Source organism: Oncorhynchus nerka, linkage group LG24, assembly GCF_034236695.1.
Source record: "Oncorhynchus nerka isolate Pitt River linkage group LG24, Oner_Uvic_2.0, whole genome shotgun sequence".
In the NCBI taxonomy this organism is placed as follows: Eukaryota; Metazoa; Chordata; class Actinopteri; order Salmoniformes; family Salmonidae; genus Oncorhynchus; species Oncorhynchus nerka.
Window position 1 is genome coordinate 48,632,930 of NC_088419.1, and position 19,543 is coordinate 48,652,472.

General features: G+C 44.7%; 1 protein-coding gene across 1 annotated transcript in view; it reads right to left on the bottom strand.

Annotated features, from left to right (window-relative positions):
- Positions 1-19,543, bottom strand: part of LOC115108070 (receptor-type tyrosine-protein phosphatase S-like) — a 207,836-nt gene that overhangs the window by 64,067 nt on the left and 124,226 nt on the right. The window contains 8 exon segments of the mRNA XM_065008938.1: positions 6,717-6,834; positions 8,084-8,110; positions 9,446-9,639; positions 10,633-10,890; positions 10,893-10,958; positions 18,209-18,353; positions 18,545-18,681; positions 18,846-19,427. Of these exon segments, the coding sequence (XP_064865010.1) occupies positions 6,717-6,834; positions 8,084-8,110; positions 9,446-9,639; positions 10,633-10,890; positions 10,893-10,958; positions 18,209-18,353; positions 18,545-18,681; positions 18,846-19,427 (1,527 nt within the window).

The window sequence follows — 19,543 nt, forward strand, 5'->3', positions numbered from 1 at the left end:
GATGCTAAGGGGAAACTGGAGGATGGAGGGAGGAAGAGGAGGAAGGGGTGAGAAGGCGACATGGGACTGGGAGCAATCTGCCGCAAAGAGGGGACAACGACAACACCTTGATTTACCCCCCTCTCTCCACCTCCCCCTCTCCTTCCTTCCATCCCTCTCTTTCTCCTTCCATCACTCCATTCCTCTCCACTTGGCCTCCCTCAATCCCTCCCAGTGGAGCTAGAGGCACGTTTTCCATCAGGGCTGGCTTTAATGGCCGCTGTTGACACACAGTCATCTTGATTGAGTAGTGGATTGGGTTTCCTACTCATTTTCTCTTCTCTCACACACACGCACGAACGCACGCACGCACGAACACACACACACGTAAAACATACATGGGTGCATGCACACACAAAGACAGCACGCTCTCTCTATTGCTCTGTAATCGCCCCTAAAGACAAGTAATACGTGTGTCTGTGTATAAGAGCGTGTGTGTATGTGCCGTGTGAAAGTGAAAGTTTAAAAAAATTTCAGCATTCTTACATGCTGACCAGACCCCTTGCAAGTGTGCATATTGATTTTGTCAACCCACACCAGACGCGATCAGGACACGCAGGTTGAAATATCAAAACGAACTCTGAAACAACTATATTAATTTGGTGACAGGTCGAAGAGCATGAAACATTTATGCTAATTTAGCTAGCTAGCTTGCTGTTGCTCGTTCATTTGTCCTGGGATATAAACATTGGGTTGTCATTTTACCTGAAATGCACAAGGTCCTCTACTCTGGCAATTAATCCACAGATAAAAGGGGAAAGGTTTGAACCTCCTTCAGGCTTCTTCTTCTTCTTTGGACTTTATATGGCAGTTGCCAACCAACTTTAAGGTGCATTACCACCACCAACTGGACTGGAGTGTGAACCTCAGTTCATCTTTCAATCACACATGTGGGTATATGCTCCTAAAACCAACGAGGAGATGGGAGAGGCAGGACTTGCAGCGTATCAAGCGTCACAAATAGAACCAAGTTCTATTTTAGCGCCTGGCTACGCAGACACTCGTTGACGTGCGCGAGCAGTGTGGGTGCAATGATTGAATAACATGTACGTGTACAGTTATTTTTGCAACGCTCGCGTCGCGCGGTCAGCATGTTAGTGGTTAACCTGCGGCTACAACTTCCAGAGAGATATATCAGGGGTCGTGGGCCCTCCTCACTCTACTGTACACTGGCTAAGGCACTCCAAAAGTGCTCCGCTGCATTTTCTGCATCCAATTGATATCAGGCGTCGAAGGTGGCACGAGCTGACCAGCGTTGGAGGGCAAACATAATTGAAAATGCTTCCCCACATATACCTAATTTAGCTGTGGTGATGAAAAATTGCCTTGGCCACGCTTGGAGATTCAGCTATTTTGACAGCAAAGGTCTTCTGTAATCCCTCTCATCTTAATTTTCCTCTCTTCTTTTTTTTGACTATGCTTGACACTGACCCCAAAAATGTAAAGTCTCCCCTCAAACAATGCTGACATTTCACCAACGTTCATTTAAGAACCCATTAGGCTACCAGAATGCACCACTAAGTGGGTGGGTCAGTGGCCCACCAGAGACAGTTGACAAGAATCATTACATTCATTTAGCATCTATTTTAAGACAGAAAAGACAGAAGAAATCAAGATAGTTGAAGGAAAGCCATAAATATGCAGTGCTACAAGCTCTGGTTTGGTGCAATCACCACACGTTGTGCTAAGTAGCCAATTAGGAGAAGGAATAGCCAGGCGGTCTGTGAGGGCTAGTGGCATCCAGACGGTTTCTTCCCAGTGTATTCCGGGGCCTGTCCAGGCATCCCGGGATTAAAATAAACTCCTCGCTCCGCTCAGCGTTATATAGTGCCAACATGCAATCTGCTCACCTCACGGGAGAATGGAGATGGGATGGGAGGATGAAGAGGAGGAGGGGAAGATGGAGGGATGAAGACTAATGAGAAATTCTGACTATTAGAGTGGGAGGAGAAGTGGCCTGGAATGTTAATGGACTTAATGGAACAGAGTAATGTCCTTCTGTATACAGTATATTATTTTAAAGTGTAGTACAGTATGGAGATATTTTAGTATTCCTTATTTTACTGTTATGAATAGTTAGGGACAGTTCAAAATGTGTGTGTGGGGGGGTCCAAAATAGGGGGCGTTGTCTAACTTTATGTTTTGCTTTGAGGAGTGTTGTGTGTTATTTTTATTGGCTACAGGGGAGGGTAGTGCATTTTTCTCCCCTGGTTTACATTCACTCTTTTGCAGGTTTTACTATATAACTTGTTTACACCTAGCCAAACGTCCTCATCAACTTGCTTGCGCTATACTGTAGACACCACAAAGACTCGAGCAAGTGCGCTAGTCCAGTTTCACTTTGATTACGCCTGCACATCATGGTTCACCAGCAGCCTCACACATTTAAAGAATAAGCTACCAGCCAAAACAAGCTTGTAAGAATTGTACTTAACTCCCCCCTCATACTCATCTGGAGGTTGAGCATTTTAAGCAGCTAGGTTGACTATCTGTAGAAAAAACTAGTACTATTAATTCAACTTGGTATGGTCCAGATAATTATCATGGACTCATCCCCCAGGTACAGTACCTACCCAACTATTTTTCATTTGTTAGAGATGTCCACCAGCATCAATAAATATAAGAGTCTATCTGGTACGAACACATTTTAAAAAATATAATCGGTGCTGTTGACTGGAACAAACTACCACAGCAACTCAAAGCCATACCAAAAATCATGTCAAAAGCTGGCTAATGTGTGCAGGATAAACTTTTTTGGGCCTGTATCTCTGTAATGTGTATCTACGTCATTGCATATGTGTTTACCTGTTTGTAAAAAATTGGGCCCACAATGGAAATAAGTCCCCGATTTTTTACTCACAAATAAAATCAATCAATCAAACCAAACTATGCAGTGGCCATTTGATGAATGGAATGAGACATCTGTTACAAAACACCAAAAAGTTGAATGACATTCAGAGATTGTCAAGCGAAGCCTTTAATACTGGCTAGACCTACAAGGCCGGGAGGGATTGTATTTTCTGTTTGTCGAGATTGACATAGTCTATTTATTGCTGAAATCGCAAACCATGATATTGAAGCGCCCAAAGTCGGTATGCTTTGTATATTGGTTGTGGTGCATTGGCACAGAAACCTGTTGGAGGACAATTTGTTGCATATATTTTATATAATTATAAATATGGCATTTAAATGACTCTTAGCTGATCATTGTCTGCAGCCGGCTCTGATCGTAGTGTAGGCCTAATGAAACAGGCAAGGAGAATGAGCTTGTACGCGGTAGTCGGACCCCTCAACCTTCTGGCCCGTAGCACTGTGCGTCATCAAATGTGCAGCAAAAGCATGCTGAATTGGAAAAGTCGATTTCCACGTTTATAAACACAGGGTCGCTACAGTTATTGTTACTTGTTGTCGTAAACATTGTTTTTAGTTTAATCTATGAGGGAGGAGGGTGTGCATTTTTTTTTTTTTTTTTTTTTTTTACAGTACAAGGGGTCATGCGAAAATATATTTTATGTTGGGGGTGGAGGTGCATTTTTTTTTTTCATGAGATCTTGAGTTGGACCAGCCCCCCCCCCACCCATACATTTCAAACTGGCCCTTGTTCTGAATAGCCAGGGACTGGAGTATTCTAAACTCTGTTGTATGTAATTGTAATTGTTGGCCAAAAGTTTTGAGAATGACACAAATATTAATTTCCACAAAGTTTGCTGCTTCAGTGTCTTTAGATATTTTTGTCAGATGTTACTATGGATTACTGAAGTATAATTACAAGCATTTCATACGTGTCAAAGGCTTTTATTGACAATTACATGAAGTTGATGCAAAGAGTCAATATTTGCAGTGCTGACCCTTCTTTTTCAAGACCTCTGCAATCCGCCCTGGCATGCTGTCAATTAACTTCTGGGCCACATCCTGACTGATGGTAGCCCATTTTTGCATAATCAATGCTTGGAGTTCTTGTCAGAATTTGTGTGTTTTTGTTTGTCCACCCACCTCTTGAGGATTGACCACAAGTTCTCAATGGGATTAAGGTCTGGGGAGTTTCCTGGCCATGGACACAAAATATCAATGTTTTGTTCCCCGAGCCACTTTTGCCATATGGCAAGGTGCTCCATCATGCTGGAAAAGAAAAGGCATTGTCGTCACCAAACTGTTCCTGGATGGTTGGGAGAAGTTGCTCTCGGAGAATGTGTTGGTACCATTCTTTATTCATGGCTGTGTTCTTAGGCAGAATTGTGAGTGAGCCCACTCTCTTGGCTGAGAAGCAACCCCACACATGAATGGTCTCAGGATGCTTTACTGTTGGCATGACACAGGACTGATGGTAGAGCTCACCTGGTCTTCTCCAGACAAGGTTTTCCGGATGCCCCAAACAATCGGAAACGGGATTCACCAGAGAAAATGACTTTACCCCAGTCCTCAGCAGTCCAATCCCTGTACCTTTTGCAGAATATCAGCCTGTCTGTGATGTTTTTTCTGGAGAGAAGGGGCTTCTTTGCTGCCCTTCTTGACACCAGGCCATCCTCCAAAATCTTCACCTCACCGTGCGTGCAGATGCACTCACACCTGCTTGCTGCCATTCCTGAGCAAGCTCTGTACTGATGGTGCCCCGATCCCGCAGCTGAATCAACTTTAGGAGACGGTCCTGGCGCTTGCTGGACTTTCTTGGGAGCCCTGAAGCCTTCTTCACTACAATTGAACCGCTCTCCATTAAGTTCTTGATGATCCGATAAATGGTTGATTTAGGTGCAATCTTACTGGCAGCAATATCCTTGCCTGTGAAGCACTTTTTGTGCAAAGCAATGATGACGGCACGTGTTTCCTTGCAGGTAACCATGATTGACAGAGGAAGAACAATGCTTCTAAGCACCACCCTTCTTTTGAAGCTTCCAATCTGTTATTCGAACTCAATCAGCATCAATTCGGCCTCCAGCCTTGTCCTCGTCAACACTCGCACCTGTGTTAACGAGAGAATCACTGACATGATGTCAGCTGGTCCTTTTGTGGCAGGGATGAAATGCAGTGGAAATGTTTTTTTGGGGGGGGGATTCGGTTCATTTGCATGACAAAGAGGGACTTTGCAATTAATTAGCATATTCTGGAGTATATGCAAATTGCCATCATACAAACTGAGGCAGCAAACTTTGTGAAAATGTATATTTGTGTCATTCTCAAAACTTTTGGCCACGACTGTAGTTGCCCTTCTGAAAGATTAAAACCAGTCTCTCTTCCTGTGTGTGTGCACTCACTCTTTTCACATGCATTTGCATTCCACACTTAACATGCACCAGTGCGTGTGTGTGTGTATGTTTGCAAACCAGTGTTTCCCAACCTCTATCCTCGGGGCCCCAACGGGTGCACACTTTGGTTTTTGCCCTAACACCACACAGCTGTTTCAAATTATCAAAGCTTGATGATTAATTGATTATTTGAATCAGCTGTGTCATACTAAGGCAAAAACCAAAACGAGCACCCATTGGTGTCCTGAGGACCGAGTTTGGGAAACCATGGTGTAAACATTTGCAAGGGCCCTCCCTCCCATCTGTGCCTTTGCTTCATCAAAGTACAAGGCAGGGGCTTAACTTGTCTGACAGCACAATGTCTCCCTGAAATGGGCCTGAGAAAATCATGAAAACCGTCTGGACCACGATTTGACTAAGCCCCATGGCCGACGAGCTGGTAACTCCACTGTCACATGAAAAAGGAATAGGAAGCCTCTTTTACCTCCTAAGGGACTGAAGCTTCTCTTCTTTTTTGTTCTTCCTCACGCTAATTTATTTATTTGGGGCCGCGTAAAGCCCTTTTTCCGCTCTTCAGTAATAAAAAGGGAAAGCGGGATGGCTTTGAGGGATGGATGGATGGAGTGAGTGATCAGTCAGCGCGGAACGACAAGGGAGGGAGGAGAGGAGTGACAGTACCAAGGCCCTTTGCCGCCTGTCACACTACCTGACACCTGCGATAGGCACACCTGTCAAGATCAGGACCTGTCATATGAGGCGTATGTGTATTTGTGTGAGAGTGTGTGTGGGTGTGTGTCTGCTTTCGAGTGTGTGTATATTGAGTGTCTGAAGGCCGTGAAGCGGACTGGCGTGGATGCATACACAAAGGAGCCTCATATCTTAGCCCTGACGGCCCCATATTTGCTCAAAGAGGGCTTTCACAGCTCTCCAGTCTTGCAGGTATAGGGCGTGTTCACAGTAGCTAAGCCTTCTGGGTTCTAAATAGGATCGTCTCTGTCTTTCAAAATGTCTAGTTTTTTTCCCAATAAACCCACAACCGTTTCATCGAGAAATATTTGAATGGTAATTTTCTTTCCAATATAGGGAAGGTAGCTTGAGGCCTACAGGTGTAATGAATTATGATGCAGTACTAATGCATTGTAATATATGTCATGAGCAGGAAAAAGTACCCAATTGTCATACTTGAGTAAAAGTAAAGATACCTTATTAGAAAATGAAAGTGAAAGTCACCCGGTAAAACACTACTAGTAAAAGTAAAAAATTATTTGGTTTTAAATATACTTAAGTATCAAAAGTAAATATAATTGCAAAAATATACTTAAGTATCAGAAGATAAAGTAAAACTATAAATTATTTCACATTCCTTATATTAAGCAAACCAGACGGCACAATTGTGGTACTATATAGGCTGATATATAAACTGTATGAAAGACTGACCTGCTCCTTTGGTAACCACCAGTTTGGGTTTGCTGCGTGCTCCATCTCCCTTGGTGGTGTACGCAGCTACTGTGATGGAGTAGGTGGTGTCCGGCTGGAGCCCTCCGATGACCATTTCCTGGAGGAAACAGGAAGTAGACAAACAATATATCAGAACACTGGTGAAAACATATGACCATCACCAACTCCGCAGCCAACCACCTTCTCTTACTATTTTATCATGTTCTGCTGATTTTGACCTCTAAGGTGGATAGAATGCTTTCTGTCCTCCATTTTGTTTGCAGGTTGAATCCTGCTAATCCTACCACTCCTAAACATCCTACAACTCTCCAAAGCTACAAGATGCATATGATAATGAGGAGGCAAAAGGATATACATTATCTGAGGTATTAGCCAAGTAACGCTCACAATCAAAAAATGGATACACCATAGCTGGTGCACGCAGTTTTCCTTCAGCCATTATTTTCTCTGGTGCTCTTGAGAGAGAAGAATCTTCGATCAATGCTGATGAATCTTTCAGTAGAGGGGCCTAGCTAGCTAAATGCATGCAGGATGTTTTTAGACTGGTCAGCTGGGAGATGGAGAGGTCAGTGGCGGTAAAGAGAGGACATTATGTACTGTTTTCACACCAAAGATGGCGTCGTCAATATCATGTATATCATGCAAGTGTTTATGAAACTGGGGAATGGGGCCAAACGTTAAGACTCAAATCATGTCAGAAAGGAATTGTTGATAAACACAAGGGTCAATCGGGTGAGTTTGAGGAGGTATGATGATGAGGCAGCCATTTTAGATTTCAAGTCTCTGATGATACATTATATCATTCATGTTAAGATTTACTTAAAAATAACTGTCTAAACAATGTGACCACTGATTAACGGATGATTTTTTATTATTATTTCACACTCAACCATAGGCATGGCACCAGCAAAGTAAAAGAAAAACAGAAAAATCGCAACACAAAACACACCATCACGACACGGCACGACACACACCACGACAACACACAGTAGCACGTAGTAGCGTTAAGCAGTCCAGGCACAGGGAGAAGCAGCACCCAGATATTGCATCAGCCACTGTCTCATCATCTGCACAGCTAATTAGCATTATGAATTCTGCCTTTACTCTCTCTAGGACATCAATACTGGAGATAGGTAGCACCGGATAGGCTATGCTAACTTGAGAGAGCCTGTTTATAATATATAGTGTTAGGGGGTTACTGATAAAGCACCATAATATCAAAGCTCTAGTGAATAGGATGTCCGGCCGGACTTACACATGTGAACATGGCTGGGGTGATGCAATACCCAGTGCTTTTTAACCTCTCAACTACACCGTAGCACTCTGGCGACTCCATATATACTCACGTATTCGGCTGTATCGTCCGTTTCCCACTAACCCCCCCCCCCATATAGAGGAGAGTGCAGGAAAGAGAGCGATTTTTAAAAGAGAGAGAAAGAGGGAAGAAAGAGGAATGTGAGAGGAACTCAAAGAGAAGGGGAATGTGAGAGGGGAGCGTGTTGTGAGGAGGTAGAGAAGAGGACGAGGGCACAGACATGTCAGAACAGGTCAGACCAGAGAGGGAGAGAGAAAAGCTAGTCTGTTTTAAGGAGAGCAGTGGAGACTAGGGAATAGGTGTGAACTGAAGTCTATGGGGGCTGTTTACAGTGTTTTTTTTCCATGAGGTTACTCTGTCTACTATAATAACAGTGCATTACCGCCAAGTTGGATGACTCAAATAATACATATAAAAGGTTACTAAAACATCCAAACTTTGGCTGAACCATTAACAATTTGTCAACAGCCTGTCATAATAAGGTTATTTTAATTAAAGCATTTGTTTATACAGGTTATGCTCATTAAGATAAAGTCGATTTTACAAGAAAGACATGTGAAAGAAGAGACCACACGTTATGAATGTTGCTTGAAAACGTTGTGGAATAGACTTCTGGGGATAAATATTCAGTTTGTTTGTGTACTTTCGCTTTGTTTGTCCTAGTGGTGCAGAGCTGTAATTTACTGTATGATGACACAGCACACTGAAAAAACTTTGTGTATTTCCTACACTGTTTTGTTGACAGAGGCTTTGTAAAAAAACAACCATTGTGCCGGCTTCCATTATAATTCTAGCTTTCAGCGGGGGACAATTTTTCTCTAAAATGCTTTCATGCCAATTTTGGTTTTCCAGCCTCAAGAATACTATAATCAGCCATTTTGTGCCGAGTTGCTATGCTCGATACGAGCCGTGCAATCACACTTTTCAAGAAGAGGACCACTGAGGTTCTCTTAAAGGGGAGTCTATACAGCCCTAATAAAAGGAGGGGAAGAGAAAGAAGGAAGGTGCGATTATTTGTTGAGGGCAGAGGAGAGGAATATTGCAGAAACATGAAATTATAAACTAAAAGGAGAGAGCCCACGTATTGTACATATCGTAGCACACATTTACATTTACGTCATTTAGCAGACGCTCTTATCCAGAGCGACTTACAAATTGGATTGTAAGAGTAATGTGTAGCATTTACACTTCCACAAAACTTCAAACAAGACCACAGGTTCATCTTCAGTTTGTTGTACCCGTGACAATTTTTCTTTCAAATTGCACTGTCAAACAGAATTGAACTAATCTTTACATAGGCTCTCATGTCACTCCATAAGAGTGTGTCATTCCAATAGGACAGCTTGATACAATGACATGGTTATTTAGGGGACCAAAAGGGGCTGGATCATACCTGGGCGTCGGCTAGCATGACATCCTTGATGAGAGGCAGGCCACGCGATTCTCCGTTCTCCACGCGCACATAGTGCACCTGGTAACCACGGATCTGGCCGTGCTGTCGCCCCGGCAACAGGGAGCGCCACATGACCTTGAGCGCCGTGGAGTTGAGCACCTCCACCTCGACCCGCCGAGGAGGAGCCCCTGGAACTGTGGGTAAAAAAAAAGAAGATAGGGCCAAAGTTAAAACACCGCGACAGCATAGTACACTCATACAGTATGAACAGGTTATCGATCGGGCTAAGCACACGTACACACAAAAACTACAAGAGCTATTCCCTTGAGAGCCAGATAGACTAGAAACTTAAACTCTGCAGTCTGCACACATAACCCCCCACCAGACTGTAGGGGAAAACCTTTCAAGCACACAAAACTGTACTAAAGAACTCTCTCCCTCACAACCTGACCTCCCAATACGTGTCTACTCTGTGTCGCCGGTCTCCGGTTAAACCCCTATCTCTCAGACATAATGGAAAGCCTTTATGTGAGGCCTTGGCGTCCTGCCTTTTACTGTGCACCGCACTGGCCTCCAGAGACAAATTGGCTCCTACGCACGGTTAATAAAAGTGTGGCCCAATTGCACCAGTGTATTGTGAGGGATGGCGAGCCATCACTTGGCTGAGTTACTGTCAGCCTCCCATCAGTGGAATTGGCTGTGCTGTGACATGGCCAGCCATACGAGGTGTGGCATGCTCATAACTGTTAAGAGGCTAAACACTAGGCTGTTAGACACCATAGAGGAAGAATGAGATGAGATGGGGCGGCTATATCATACATTTAATGTAGGAGGGGAGGGAAAATGGTTTAACAACAACTTTTGGATTTCCAAAGGATATTGTGATGTTGCTGGGGGTGGTCTGGTTTTTATTAAGACGCTTATGTCTGGGGGTCCTTGATTTGAACCACTGAGCTATGCTATTGGCAGTGTGAATTTATTCTATGTTTAGAGGTATGGGTGTCATAAGTGAAGCTTAGGTGAGGTCATTTTACGGGGTGCTACTGCTACATCCCTGTAACCATACGGTAGTAGAGGTATTGCCCATTGTCTGAGAAGCAGATTTTTGTGTAGCTATGTCGACAGCCCAGCTATTGTATGTGCCTCACAACAAGTGTACAGATTGCGGGTGAAATAAGCTCAATTACCATCCTCGTCGGTGCGGCAGAGCAGGGGTTCGCTCTCTGGGCCCGGCCCGATTTCGGTGAAGGCGGCCAAGGTGACACGGTACTGGGTCCACTTCTCCAGCTTCTGCAGCAGCACCTGCCCGTCCCTGGGCGGCACGGCCGGCTCCTCCATGGGTTCTCCGGCACCGCCGCCTCCACCCTCTACGAAGGCTCCCACCACCTGGTAGCGCACTAGGTACCCCGCCAGGGCGCCATTCTGGCTCTCCACAGGCGGGGGCGCCAACTTACCAGTAGGGTGGTGGAGCTGGAGCTGCTGCACTTAATGTCTTGAGGGGGGGCTGAGGGCTCTGGTCAGGTGGGAGGATAGGGAGGAAGGGGGAGGAGGAGGCGGAGGAGGAGGAGGGGAGGAAGGGGGAAAGGGGTGAAAAACAAAAAACAAAAAGATGGGAGAGATAAAGAAAATGATAAAAGGAAAAACCCAACTCAAAAGGAGACTTGAACTGACAAGAATGTTAACACAAAATAGAAACACTGACTCGTCAGGCAAATGTAAACATAAAAGGTGTAAGGAGGACTGGACGACACAGCGTGCGTAAGAATGAAGCAAAATGGATGCCTCTCGTGAGATACTGGGCCAGTTCTTTTGATAGCTGGGACTATGTCACGGACTCACAGAATTATATTTCCAGACATGTGCACAGTGGTCTGTAACACCAAGGGGTCTGTCAGGGTCTGTCAGTTATCAGCCCGTGTGTGATACCACGGGAGCTATCTGATGTTAGCCTGTCCAGGCCTGCACTGCGCGCTACACACTCACACTATCGATTAAAGGATAAAAACCAGAGCCCCTCTCTTTTTGGCAGACTTACACTCCTCCTTAAACTGAAAGATGTTGTGCTTCCAGTATGGGAGTTAGAGGAAGGGGGAGAAGTATCAGAGTGAGTCTTTTTATTAATGTTATTATTATTATATAAAAGCTATTCAACACAGTGGCTGGGTTTTTTGTGTGGAGCGCTCTTCCAAAACATATTAAAAACGACACATCTGTGAACTTCCAAATCAAAATGGAAGCCTATACGTTCTAATCTGCACAGAGCTCTTAGAACTCGTGCTCACCGAGGGAGTGTGCAAGGAGTGATACAATTTTTCACTTCTCAACCCGCACCAGGCATTAGACGGATACGAGGACATAGATGAGACCCTTTCTATCCAAGTCAAGATCCCCCTTTTTCTACCAACACTCCTCCTTGTGACTATAATATAACATTCTTCACATCATTTGTGACAAGCCCAGTTCATTTTTTACTATCTAATTCATCTGGGATAGTGGTGGGCCAAGCTAAATGAAAAACATGAATTCATAGAAAAAGGCATTCCACATTGTGCAAATCTTGGACAAAAATGGAAATGAAATCCACAGGAAAAAAAAAAAATACAGTATGTTTTCATTCCAAACAAGCAAAAGCAAAACACAAATTGACACGAGCTACTGGAAAATGAATTTGATCTGTAACCGAGGTGACTCAAAAGAAAAACGTTAGGTTCCGAAATGTCAAATCATAACAAACATGAAAAAAAAACAGGCTATTGGGCAGAAAACGGAAAATAAGAACATTAAAACTTCAAAACACAAGTACAGTCTGCATTATACGTACCTGGCTTCCTTCAAATACTAACTTTTGAAGACCTTCTTACCACCAGCACCTGACTACAGATTGCGCTCACCCTGAGCCAGTGAGCTTACAACCCTCTCCTTCCACAGAGTGTGTCCAAATAGAGACACGTCTTATCAAATTCAAACCCAGACAACTGTGCTTTGTAGTCGGTCAAATTGGCCTGTTGAGATAGGTTGTTTTGGGCTGTTTCGGGTTGCTAAGAGGGAGAGAGTTGGCTCTGTGCTGTAGTCAGGACTGCATTATACTCTTGTATAACTTGGGCCGGAGGGAGGGTCCACAAGACTGAGGGATGGGAGCAGTTGGGGGAAAACCTACACCCTACACTGGGTGTCTGCATTTGACTTTGGGAGGAAAGGACACAGTTCCTTTTTTTATCTTAACCGTTTGCTCAGAGAATCCCATTTCATAGCATCCCCACTTTTCCGACGGGGAGTAGCCTGCCGCTAACTCTTAAACAATAAAAAATAAAAATAATAAAAAGAACACAGGCAGCACCGGCACCGAGACGGATGCCTTGTGCTGCTGCATTCATTAAGGTTACTGCTGCGGTACCAACCGCACTGCCACTCTTGCTAACAGTGCAGCCCGGAGAAGACAGGAGGTATTTACAATCAGTGGACAGCCTCAGTCAAAAGCTATAAGAACGGACTGTTCTGGAACAGCCACAGTTTAGAACCTTTTCTGTGTCCAATGTGCTTATTTACTTACGGTTTTAACGGATTTGAGCCTTTCAGCTTCTTCTCTCTCCATTCTTCCCCACAATAGATTGTATTTTGCAAACTCTCAGTGTCAAGAATGATCGCTCGGTGCTCAATCATGTGAAGAGAGAAACTGTGGAATCTGTCAGGGTTTGAGCTATGGCGCCACGCAGACCCCTCACACCAGATAAACTTAAGACAGGCAAGGGGCACAGCCATGGGGTAAGCCTCGGCTCCCACAAAGCCCAGTGGTGGAGATTATGGACGTTAGAACTATGACAGCAACAAAAGATGGAACTCTGGTAATGATTCACTTTCAGTAGGTCTTTTGAAGCATCTTTTGAAAGCCTGTATGAATGCTATGTGATTTGACATACAGTATCATCAGTCATGTCTGTGGAGATATCGTAACCATATTCTAAGTCTGTTATGATGTGAACGGAAGCTTAGAGGGAGATGTGTTCTGGGTTGTTTTCTGGTGCTGGTAGAGCCTTTATAAATGACTGCAAACATGTACCTCCTTCAATAGCCCTGCTCGCAACACAAGCTGGTCCACAAGTTAGTTGTCTGCGGCTAGTCACAAATCAAATTCACATTCAGTCAGGAGTGTAAGTACAAGATGCGTGCGTTGTGTTTTCATTTTCGAATGTCAGAGAGGTATTTGTCATCATTACGGAATTAATCCGACTCCATGCCAAATGGCCGCTTTCATACAAATATTCCAATAAATCTAAAAACCTTCAGCAATTACAGTAAGTGGTGGGCTAAACTGCTTGTTTGGCTAAATACAGGGATTTAGAATCAGCCATTTTAATTTGAGCGATAACACTCCACTGGGTGCTGGCAGCTTCAAGGTATAATCTAAATGTGTAACAAAGCCTGACAATCCAGAGGTCTCCCTATAGCTCATCGGCAAAGCGTGAAACTAATTCAGACGCTATGAAATGGGATTCTTATCTGACATCCTAGGGCCCTTTACTCTCCCCTCTGCAAAAATCACGTAACACCCACCCCGGGGTCCTGCCTGCCCCCATTACCGTTCCTCTCGGGCCGGGTAACGTTGAGGGAGATAGGGGAAGCTCCCGGTCCCGGTGTGTGGACCCTCCGCGGCCGCGTCTGAACGGTTGTCTCATAGGTATCTCAACCTCGTCTGACTGGGACAGCGTATCCCAAGGGGCCTTGCGTCTGAATGGGGGCCATTGCTGCCCACAGGACCAGTGTAGGAACATTTAACTCAATGGTGCCACATACATTTCTTTATTTCCTAGCCCAAAATAATTGGACTCAGATACACTTTAATTGATCTTCTTGGAGCCAGATATTGCAGATCTGAGATCAAATAAGTGACTTCTTGAAGCTAGGGTGTAGGTGAGGAGTCGGGCAAGAACTCCTTGGCTGTGGGTTTTCACTGGTCCTTAGTGGCAGAGCAGCCCCCATGACAATGGCCCCTGGTCACGCCACACTGACTGAAGACAAACTCCACACTCTGAGGACATTTGTACTGTACCAGAGAAGATCGACAGAAAGGAAACAAGGAGAAGATTGCCTTTTGTCTTTCACTTCACTTGGTTGGAAAAGAGGTCCAGTCTGCCGAGTAACGCAAGGGTATTTTGCCGGCTCAAATCTAGAATAAATCTTAAATGTTCTTGGGTAGTATTTTATTTTGTGTCTCCCGTCCTAATGGTCTTTCCCTAACATGTCATTAGTGTTTAAACACATCTGAGTGTGTGAGTAGCAGGCCCAGGCAAGCCGCTGGTAAACAAGGTTTCCTCTTTTCCTCATTATACTGTAGCCTGCAAATGTGTGTGTGTGTGTGTGGCTTATGTATAGCGAGCAATCTCATGCTGCTCCAATGAGGTGTGTGTTTATAATGACAGTGTCTGGCAGTGCCGCACTAAGGTAATTGGATTCTTAGAAGGGGGAGGAGGATGGAGATATGTATGAGGGCCAGCAGTCTAGGGCAGGGCGGTCATGTGTCTCAAAGCAGTCTCCCAGAATCCCTTGGTTTGTTTTAAGGGTGGAACTATGTGATGATTGGCTTTGCTTTTTGCGATGGACACAGCATACTCTTTACTTTACTTGATGTACTTCTCCGCTCTTTTGCTGCCAAAGTAGAATACATTTGTTTTCTAGAAAGCCAGCACTTTAGGGTGTGTGTGTGTGTGGGGGGGGGGGGGGGGGCACTGGGAGTGTGTGTTTTTGTGCTACACGTCACACTCTAATAGTACACTCACTTTTGCTGAGGTTTTTGCCACGAGGCAGGGAGTTTCAACTAACTCCACTCTTCACTGCACTGAAGATACTTGCCCTGAGCTAAACATGTCACAAGGACCTTTATCAACTCAGACTGAGCTGTCTGGAAGAGACATATACTCTCTATTCCCAAATTGTATGAGTAGCCAAACCACAGACATGTTGTATTAATATTTAACCATTTCACATATGGAGTCTCCTAACCTATTTGTGTCTCTTATTTTGGGACGAGTATAATGGAAATAGACTTCTAAGTTGAGTGGCTAAGTGGCAGGGGTAATGGGGGGGGGGGGGGTCGTTGCTATGGGCTACGGCAGACTGGACCACCTGTGCCAAACAAACACTTACCTCAAAGGCATCCACAAGATCATGTTTTGTTTTGATGTTTTTGTGTTGTGGTGTGAAACACAGTTTTGTTTTGACTGTCTGAGTTCGTAACCTTTCTGACCTCTTTGATGTGAAGCCACTGGCTTTTTCTGACACCTACTTCGGAAGGGGTGGCTGGCTGTACACGAGCAGCCATTGACTAAGAGAAGTGACTGATGTCCCTGGACTCTAAGGACAGAGCTCAACGGGTTGAAAAAAGGAGACCCTCAGCACAAGCAGGGAGCTGAAATAGACCTCAGGAGATACTTACTCTAATTAAATGGATAAGGTTTGGAAATGTTATCACTAAGTGGTGTATGTTGTAGCTGGTGTGGTGGCTGCAGTTGACTTCACATTAGAACCCATTCGCCAGCAAAAATGTGGCAAGCTGCTTCCTGATGTAATGTATGCTTAAAAAAAAAAAATCTAACTAAAAAGTTATTAAATTGAAGGAAGGAAACAAAGTAAGCAAGGTGATGTCAAGCCATTCCAAGGAGAGATTTTGTTTCCATTTCAGACAAGGGTAACGTGACAGAGACAGCAATGGAAGGAGAGACAGAGACAGAGAGAGAGAAAGAGAGGAGGGAGAGAGAGAATGGAATTGCTGGAATGGTGTGAATGGAATGGTATCAAACACATGGAAACCATGTGTTTGTTGTGTTCGATACCATTCCATTTATTCTGTTCCAGCCATTACTATGAGCCTGTCCTCCACAATTAAGGTGCCACCAGCCACCTGTGACATACATACATATACAGGCGGAAATACCCACACACATACTTGAAGACACAGAGACAGAGATGGAGTTGACTGTGCATATATAGGTAGGGTCATGCCTGGTGTAGCCGTTGATCAAGGATGCAGTTACAGAATCTCAACAGCACCCCCAGGGGATAGGAGGGAGTATTGCATGCAACTGGTGCCCTATAAGTGATTCAGCAGCACTGTCTGCGTAGCTATCCAAACCACAACCAACATAAATGTGAAGTGGTTCTCCCAAAGCCCTATACCCCCAACAAGGGGCACGGCTAACAAGTTGCACTGGTAAAAACAGAAAATGTGTTAAAGGAGGTCTCCTCCCACTACCATGGCTTTCCGATGGCCAACCCCAGTCAAAGTTCTTCATTGTAAACCCCTTAGGAATCAGAAAGAGGACAAAACAGCTCCAATCTATTCTCAAATTAAACATCCATGTACATTACTGAAATGATAATGGAATTGTGTGGGCTATGATTACATGGATGCTGTATGATTAATACACTCATTTGAGCTAGGCTAGGGAATCCACATATTTGAGCAATGCTCATTGATCTGTACAATTTATCTATATTAACTTACTACCCAGCAGAAATGTCCAAATTGCACAAAGGCTGCCCTGATCCATCCACAATGTAAGATACAAATCCAGATACATTGTCTGAGTTCTTTGGAGATAAAGCCTTTAACCTCAACACATAGCTCATATCTAAATCTTTGAATACAGTATGTAACCCCTAAGGAAGTCTGGAGACTTACAGGAGATTGTACATGTAATATCCTAACAACTCCACATTCCTCAACCAGCAATGAATATTTGTATTCCATCTTCTGCACCTACTGGGTACCATGATGTCACTTGTTTGGGACTATTTTTAGCAAGCAGTGTTTCAATTATTTAGATGTGTTCCTGGCATCTGGGGAAAAAATGTACAGGCCACTCCTGAGTTGACCGGCTGGAATTAATTTGCAAGGTAGGGCTGTTGAGGAACAGTAAAGGCTTGTGATTGGATGGTTTTGCTGCCTGTCTTCAGATTCCTACACCCACCCATCTACACCCACCCTCTCCCCTGTCTACTGACGGTTCAGCAGAAAGCCATGGCAGTCACTGGGGAGTTAGACATTTTTTATGTCTCAGTCACATGGGTTAAAGTGCACTTGCTGTTGACAAAGGAAAATCAACTGCAAAACCAAAGCAACTGTAAAACGTTGTCTGTCCACATTGACCGGTTTGTTTGACAATGTAGGATAAACTGCATCATAGTTAGCACCATGACATACAGTTTAAACCCAGGTTAGAAAATAATCAAATCAAAAAGTTAAAAAGCGGTTAAAAGCCATAAACGACTGTGAATACAGTACTCACAACCTTTTGCATTACCGAACACAACCCTATCCTCCAGAAGAACAGCATATCGCACAGTGTGTGTCATGTTCATGAGGCAAACGGAAAGATATTGTTGTCACGTTGAAGTCTTTGGGAGAAAACATCATTGGTCATTCACAAAGCATTAAATCACATTTTTTCAAAAGATGACCTGCATAGTATTGAATCAAGAAAGACATTGCAAAACTGAATCAGCTTTGAACCCTGAGTATGGCCTCATAAAACACATTCACAGTTCAAAGGTGATGAGAACTTCGATATCAAGGCAATACCAGATACGCTTCCTTTAATTCCATGGTTCTAGCCTGGAGCCAGGAAGAGAGTTCATGTCCTCACAAAATATCTGCATGATTAAAGGTCCCCAGAAGACACACATTGTTAACCGCTGCACCACAGAATCCTACCACCCGCCCACACCCCGCACAGAGTACATGGAAAAGAGAGCAAAAGGGCTACATACTGGCTTGCAAGGTTTTCTGGGATATTTCGTTGGTGAAGGCTCCAATGCCTTTGTTGGAAATGGCAGCCAGAGAGAAGTAGTACTCTGTGTTTGCTCGCAGACCCTCCACGACGTATGAGGCAGTGGGGACAAAGGTTTTGGTCACCTGTTGGTGGAGAACAGAGGGAGTTTTTGACGGAAATTAAATATCACTTCAGTTTACTGTACCTTTTGTTTATTCCTTTTTTAACCTTGTTTGACCACCTTTGCTCAGATAGGGTGTTCAAGAGTACTTAAAGGCAAAAGCTTGGTCAACAATCTTCCCATAGCTTTAAACAATGGACAATAATATCTTACCTGGCTGCCAAAACTGCCCTCTTTGTACCGAAGCTCAAAGTTGATGATTCCCTCCTTCTCAAAGGCAGGTTCCCAGGTCAACTCGATGCTTGTGTCGGACACAGCGCCAACCTGGAACTTTGTTGGCTGTCCGGGGACTAAGATAGTCAAAGATACATTTAATTAGTGACAGTGATCATTGCAATGAACCTTCTTTCCTTTCTACAGTACAGGATCGTAATGGATCACTTGTGGTATGCATTCATCCCTAGTGAGAGCACACAGACATGTTGATAGGAAGGGTTGACCCCAGAACCCTAACCTCCTTGCAGCACTTTGACGTGGATGGGGTCAGAGAAGGGCCCATCGCCCACCGATGTAAAGGCCAGGACACGGATGGTGTAGGTCTCAGACGCCACCAGGCTCTGGATGGTGGTGATGATGCTATCCTGGACATTATGGATCTGCCATAGGCTCATGGGCTGGGACGGGTCCATGGTGTAGTACACCCGGTACCCTTTGATCTGCCCGTTGGGTTCCTCAGGTTCGTCCCAGCGGACCATCATGGTGTTCTGGGAGATGATCCGGGCCTGGATATTGCGGGGCGGACTGGCCGGAGCTTGTTCCCCAGTACGGGTCTCCACCGGCTCACTGGGGGGGCCCTGGCCGATCGTGTTGAAGGCCGAAACACGGATCTCATACTCTGTGTTGGGGTAAAGGCCTCCGATGCTGTATCGCGTGGTGGTGATGCCGTCCATGGTCTCAAACTTGCTGTCAGGAGACTTGGCGCGGTACTGGATGATGTAATAGGACACAGGGTCCGGGTTGCCCGAGTCCCAGGTGATGGTGACACTGGTGGCCGTGGTCTCGGTCACCATGGGGATGCCTGGGGGCTTGGGCAGGGCTGTGGGGGTCAGGTGGGGAGGGAGGGGTGAAGAGGAACTTTTAGATGCAAACATATAATTATCATAAAGATGACACCTCAACACATCTCCATGCTGGTTTTGCCCGACCATAGCA